General features: G+C 38.7%; 1 protein-coding gene across 1 annotated transcript in view; it reads left to right on the top strand.

Moving 5' to 3' along the window:
- The window catches only part of LOC104083076 (S-adenosylmethionine synthase), an 18,610-nt gene extending 12,012 nt beyond the window's left edge, over window positions 1-6,598 (top strand). Inside the window, exons 5-9 of the mRNA XM_009586443.1 lie at window positions 338-481; window positions 1,220-1,438; window positions 4,438-4,620; window positions 5,092-5,225; window positions 5,840-6,598. Coding sequence (XP_009584738.1) covers window positions 338-481; window positions 1,220-1,438; window positions 4,438-4,620; window positions 5,092-5,225; window positions 5,840-5,942 — 783 coding nt within the window. The 3' untranslated portion in view covers window positions 5,943-6,598. The remainder of the gene's footprint in view (window positions 1-337; window positions 482-1,219; window positions 1,439-4,437; window positions 4,621-5,091; window positions 5,226-5,839) is intronic.
- Window positions 6,599-7,242: the final 644 nt, after the last annotated feature.

Raw genomic sequence — 7,242 nt, 5'->3', positions numbered from 1 at the left:
CTTTCCTAAAGAAAGAGAAATTTTTCCTAATGTGCAGTCTAAACCTCCCTTGGCGCAACTTGAGGCCATTGTCCAGGTCCATTGAAACCTTGTCCAGGTTTCCAGCTCAACATGTAAACCTTCAGTCTTTCACCGAAAAATTCTAGGAACGTAGTTTGTTTCTCATTGCACTGTAACATGTTGGAGCCTGATCTGAGTTTAAGCTTCTTGGACTGTAATGTAAAATAGTAGAAAGTATACCTGAGGGTACTGTTTACTCTTTGCTTCAGATGAAATCTCGTTGCCTTTGGTTGGGGTGCTTTTAACAGTGATTGAAGTATCTCTTCTCCTCCTGTAGGGTTTGATGTTTGGTTATGCAACAGATGAGACAGAAGAATGTATGCCTCTAACAATTATTCTTGCTCATAAACTGAATGCCAGGTTAGCAGAGCTGAGGCGTAATGGAGAACTTCCTTGGCTGAGGCCTGACTCTAAAACACAGGTAAATCCTAATTTCAGTCCAGTTTTTTCTGTTTTACTAACACAATAGCATTCCAGTCACTTATGGATAGTCCAGATATTTGAAAACTACCACTTTTTCATTTCCAGAAATCTTAAATATTTTTAAAGACAGTAATTGATAGTGTTCAGAGTATCAGGATAACCTACAAGTTGCAGATATATAACCTACAAGTGGCAGATAAAGCATTTCCACTGCTTATAATACTGTCTCCTTGACAGTTGGAAAATGGTTAACCTGTATCAGAGTGCTAGGAGCACTTAACCGCCTACCAGTCAAGAAATACTTAACCCCTCAAACCTAAGCGGTCTGGGCTCATTCAAAAAATGACAGGAAATCCAAAGGATTTATTTGTATTTAGGGATTCGGGCTGGCCTTTTTGAAGGTGCACTGAGAACGTAAATTTCTGAGGCTTGGGAGTTTAGCTGGAAATCCCAACCGAAAGACACATTTTGGGCAATTTCATAGAAAATCAGATTGTCCATATTGGGTCTTTGGTTTTCTTCGCACCACTGCAAAAACGAAGAATGAGAAAGTAGGCTTCATTTCTCATACCTTGGCAACAACGTGAGCAGTGATCATTATAATGTTAGTTAGCATTGACATTTTGCTACAATTTTGCTCTTGGGATAACATAGCATGACGTTTGATGCAGACCAGTAATACGTTTTATAGCAACGTATTTGGTTTTTTCGTTCTTCCTCTCCCTGTTCTATTCAGGTCACGGTTCAGTATATTCAGGAGAATGGAGCAGTCATCCCAGTGCGTGTACACACCATTGTGGTATCTGTGCAGCATGATGAAACCATTTCACTGGAGAATATGCGCAGAACCCTGAATGATCGTGTGATTCAAGCTGTTGTCCCTGCAAAATACTTGGATGAGAAAACTATTTATCACCTTCAACCTAGTGGACGTTTTGTTATTGGAGGGCCTCAGGTTTGCGTTGTATTATTTTGGTGCTTTTATCAGCTTGCCTTTGTCATTGGGTGTGTGTCCTAAAAGAAATGCTCAGCTTTTTGGCATGTCTGTCCTAAGGTGTGAGAAGCAAGCTGTCTAGCGGAAGTTTTTACTGCAGTTGTACGTGGGAGAAGCACCCAGGGTTTCATGTGTTGTATTCCAAAGTAACCTTTGAGGGCATGGTTATATCATACATGTTGTGACTTGGTAGGCAAGTTAAGCTGAATCTTATATTGCGTGTGCAATGTACAGCCCAGCTGTGGGTCTCCTCTCAAGTCCAGCACTGAGTGAGACACACAATCCTTTCTCATGGAAAGCATGCCTTATAGACAAGAAAAGGTTTACTTCTCTTATGGTGAACGTGGTTTTCAGATCTATGTATCTCGCACTGTTCCACCTGACACCAATGAGAGCTGAAGGTGTTCATCTGTTCTGAAAATCAGCCCCTGGTAGGCTTCTCCTGGTGTGAAAACGAATGTTGCTTTTGCTTTATCTAGGCAATGCAGGAGCTGGGATTTATAATTTGATCCTGCACTCACAGCAGTCAGGAGAACATCCACTCTCTGTAGCATCAGGACTTTTGAGATTTAGTTTTTGAAAACAAATTCACCATTCCCTATGTTTTAGTCTTCAGTTCCCTTCAGAACTATCACAGCAAAATTTCAAAGCGCCTTCCTAAAATTAGGTCCAATTTTACAACAAATCCAAGTAGACTTTGTTTTTTCCTTTGCTATTCAAATTCATTCATTTACTGGGATTTGCCAGAATTATTTCTAAGGTGCTGTGTCTTTTTTACATTAGTGCCATGGAACAGGTAGGAAGGTGTTGAGATTAATCATTGTAATAGTGATTGTACAAAAAATGTATTTTTGTGTAGTTGAATTGGTTATATCACTGTAATTTTGTGTATCATTCACATCCTAGACTATGGACAAATGGAGAGGCAAACTTGAGCTGTAACCTGGGGCAAATGAACCAATGCAGCAATCATAGCTACATGCAAAAAGAAGGCTACACATATGAAAAATTTCAGGTGTGCACTGAACTGCACCCATTAAAAATGTAAATCTTTCAGGTGTGCACTGAACTACACCCATTTAAAAATGTAATATAATTTCATTTGGTAAGCCAACCAGGAATACCTTTTCTACTCTTGTGGTAGAACTGTATTGCTTATGTTTGTGCATACAAACACAGGCACGTTGCAGTGTATGTTTGCAGCTTTTTAAACCTGGGATAAGTTCACTTAGTAGGGGTCAATCTGCCTGTGTGTCCATGGCCTTACAACTGCTATCATCAGTTGTGCAATTTACAATAGCATTGCAGCAACCTTTCCTTGTCTTTTACGTCTTGAACTTTCTGATTACTTTTCATAAGAGTATTACTCAGTTTTAACAACGGCTGTCTTAATCTCCAGCTCAGTTCATCTAAAGAAGACACATGTATTTCACGTGGGATTTTCACCTTATGTTTTCGAGCACAGTGGTACCTTGAATTCTGGCTATGGCAAAATTAGTAATTTTGCTGCTATCACTGTTTTCCCAACAGCAACACCCGCTGGTACTGTGAGGACGTTACAGCTTATCGCAAAAGCGACTTCCACATGCTTTACAAATGCATTTGTGCCCTTTCAGCACCTTTAAAACGAGGGGTGTTTTTTTTCCTTTCACCTGTCCATTTCTCTTCCTCTCACTCAGTTCTGCAGTCAAGTCATGATGTCACACAAGGTGTTCTCATTGCAACTGTCTGTGCCACCAGAAATTAAGGTTTGAGTCAAGCAGAAGAACCCCAGGAGGACAGGATCCTTTAGACAAGCTCAGCTACCTGCAATTCAGATTTACATCTCGCTGCTTTTCTTAGCAGAATGGAACGAACAGTGCCAAAGGTTTTCTTCTGTGTATATGCACAGTCTTTCGAAGAAAAACTTTGATTCTCCACTTGTGTTTGCTGTGCAAACATTCCAACAGTTGAATTTTACTGACATGATATTCTGTATACAAAGAATTTCAAACCTGTCTGCACAGATGGAAACTGAATTTCAAATTTGACCATGTTTCCATTCATACCAGAAAGCTTAAGCATTTAGTAAATCGGAGGGTCAGACAATTAGTCAGGTACTGATCAACTAACCAAGATCAAATGAAAATATCAAGTACTTGTGAGGAGCAATCAGGATAGCTGTGTAGGCAGCTAGAAGGTTATCTGCGCTTCCTTATTTAATATCTTAGAATACTCATCTATAAGTATCTGTTCTTAGAAAGAAGTAATCCTTCTTTCCCAATGACCTATAACTGCCTACCACTCCATACCTGTAGTGTATAGTTTAAATCAGACTATAAATATTTTGGGATTGGAAATGTGTTTTTAGTACATATCTGTATGACAGTCTCTGTAATGATACTGCACTGGAAGTGTTGGGTGCCAGCCTCCATGTAATGGTATATAAGGCAGCACTGGCATACCTTTCAATGGTAAATACAAAAAAGACGTCTACTATTTAATATCACACAACTTCATATTTTGACCAAAAGATATGAAAGCCTGATTTTTTTTTTTTTTTTTTTTTTTTAAACAGTGTAAAATCTCTCAATGGTTCCTATATGGCACGTAGTTTATTAGCAATATTCTGTATTCAGTTTGGATGTGGTAGATAGGTAACTTCGAAACCGAAGTTCCCATATTGTCTGGAATATTTACTTTTGAAACAGGCAGTGCATGCTCTAGCTATTCGGGTGTAAATCTGTTTGCTTGACTACCAAACACTATTCGTGAATGGCTTGTCTTATGAATCTGGCTTTAAAGAACATTTATAGCCACTGTTGTAGCTCAGTGAGACAGGTTCATTCCTTCAGCTATCCCACAACAATCCATATGTGATGAAATTACATGTTGTTGTAATCTGCTGAAGGATGCATAGCCTTGTTTGAGACTTATATTAAAATGGATTGTAAAATGGACTAATTCTTTTACTGATTCAGGGTGATGCTGGTGTTACTGGTCGAAAGATCATTGTGGATACTTATGGTGGCTGGGGAGCCCATGGAGGTGGTGCCTTTTCTGGCAAAGACTATACGAAGGTGGACCGATCAGCTGCGTACGCAGCCCGTTGGGTGGCCAAGTCTCTTGTGAAAGCTGGGCTCTGTCGACGTGTTCTGGTTCAGGTATGGTTTGCTATGAATGTTGCTTTTCTCAAAAAGATTTTTTCCTTTTCAGCTTTACCTTGAATACACATCGTACAAGACACCATAGTAGAAGCAGTCTTGGTGATGGCTTGGGGTTGAAGAAAGGAAGACCTTGATCTGCTTGGTTGAAGACCACTGTAACGTCACTAATAGCCTATCAGCTTCTTGAAGCTGGAACTTTTCATTTAGCTTTCATTTTATTGGCTGTTTTTCTGGACATTTATTGAGCCCTCAAGCCTCTGACGCTTACTGTCATGAAAACTAGAGACCTCAGCATTTTCAAAGTTTTCTCTTTTTTTCTACAAATACAGATTGCGCAAATATGGGAAGTGAAGGAGAGGCCTTAGTTTTCCTAAGATGGTCCACGAATGAATGCTTTCTTTTGTTGCATACTGTTGCCCACTGCGGTGCCATGTTTATTTGCTAACTATGGTGTCTTTTTTGCCATAGGTTTCTTATGCCATTGGGGTAGCTCATCCACTGTCCATTTCACTGTTCACTTATGGAACTTCCCAAAAAACAGAGAAAGAGCTGCTAGATATTGTGCACAAAAACTTTGATCTTCGGCCTGGAGTCATTGTCAGGTATAGAAACACACAAAAAGGAAAACATCTTGGTGATCACATCCTAGAAATGGTTTCTTGCAAAACCGTTAGATGTTAATGTAAGAGTCAGCCTCTTGAACTAGCATGGGATTGTTGAATGAGAGACTTTCTCTCATTCTGTCATTGTCAGTCTTCACACTTGATACTTTTTATGGATCTGGTGCCATATCTTTGAAGATAACAGATGTACTTTTCAAGTTTCATATGAAGCATATGCTTTCAGCATTTGTCCTTATATAGTATGTGGAATTCAAATAAAATAACTTTTGTATTCCAAGAATTTTAAGTTACTTTGCTGTGAAAAAAGATGTTTTGTTTTACAAAAGGAATTGAAGGTTATTTCATCTTTTCCATTAAAATTAATAATTCTCAATAATAAGGACTTTTCCTGCAGCCCTAAAGTACTTCACATTTAAGTTTTATTGTCACTTCTATGGTTTTCCATTGGACATGTTCACTGGTCTGCTTGCATCTCCAGAATATGCTTGCTTGACTAAGGGTGTGAAATGGATATCAACATCAGGATTTTAATGGTAGCTATCATGAAGTACCTTAATGTGAAGAATTTTCTCTTCTTTTTATTATACACACAGGGATTTGGACCTAAAAAAGCCCATTTACCAGAAGACTGCATGTTATGGTCACTTTGGAAGAAGTGAATTCCCATGGGAGGTGCCCAAAAAACTTGTGTTTTGACACTAGCAGTCACCCTTTAAAAACAGAAAGGAAGACAAGTCCACTAATGATGAGGATGCTTCCGAAAATCAAATTTGACAGCTTTGTATTCAAAAAAAGGAATTTTAGATTTTAAATGGAAAGAAAGAAGAGGATATTTTCTTGGAAATTGATTTTTCTTAACCCTCAGTATCTTTCATTATCTAAGATATAAAGGACAGAGTCTGTTTTTTTTAATCAGCATAAGACAACAAACTACAGTTTACTTTTTATTGCTGCTCCGTTGGTTCTTTTGATAAAGGCAAAGTATGACTCAGGTACGCAAAACCAATAGCCGAACCTCAAACCTTTCATGGGCAAAGGCAAAGACTTTCCCAATTCTGACTAAGGATCAGCAGCTCTCTTGCTTCTAATTAGACAATGGGAAATTCTGGGGTCCAATTTCCTTAGTAGAGTTAGCATTGCATACAGCTGGGGGTTGCTTTGATGGGAGAAGGCTGAACATCACATAACTGTATCTCGGCCTCTTTTGTAGAAGATGTTAACATATATGTAATATTTAAATCACCTTCACTGGGTATGTGCTGTTACTGTTGTGTTTCAATTACCTGTGTTTTTGAAACATAAGTGTTCTCCTATAAAAAAACAATCATAGAATAAAAAGCTTTTTCCTACCATGTGTGTAAAGGTGCCTCTTTGTCTATTTTTTTTAATGTTGCAGTATAATTGTCCACCTCAACTCAGGCCTTTATACTCTTGTAGGATTTTAGTTTACCAACATAATTGAATTTTATTAGATTTTGGGATTGTGATATGAATTTATCTTTCACTACATGTGTGATCACTGTTTATTCCTTGTGATTAATAGAAACTCGGTGAAAAAGTATTAGATTTTTGTTTTTAACTCTTAGGTTTGTGCTACACAGTATTGTCTCGTAATTTTTGCTCCCAGGTGTTAGGTTTATTGCATGGCTTGCTAGGTTTGATGTAATTTTGGAATAAAATAAAGTGCATAGAAATAACTGCAAAACATCAACAAATATATATAGCATGAGGTTAAAATTTGGACACTACCCTGTCCAGCAGTCTCTCACCAAAGAACTAGCCGCTAGATGGCTGTGTGTCCCACAGCTGTGGGAGCAAGTCTGTGCAGAAAGCATGGCCTTTGCATGTTTGTGCCAGCACTCAGCTACTAAGTCTGGGTACCGGTACCCTGTTACTCCTACTGGAGACAGTGACAGCCTCTCCTTCTGACAGATCAAGGTAGCTGGTGTGCGTGGTGGGTTGGCTATGATCTAGATTGAGGACAAGGACTTTTCTG

The sequence above is a fragment of the Fulmarus glacialis genome, unplaced genomic scaffold (assembly GCF_000690835.1).
Source record: "Fulmarus glacialis isolate BGI_N327 unplaced genomic scaffold, ASM69083v1 scaffold13170, whole genome shotgun sequence".
Lineage (NCBI taxonomy): Eukaryota > Metazoa > Chordata > Aves > Procellariiformes > Procellariidae > Fulmarus > Fulmarus glacialis.
The sequence above is the reverse complement of the archived record's forward strand: the minus strand, read 5'-3'. Positions and strand labels throughout refer to the sequence as shown.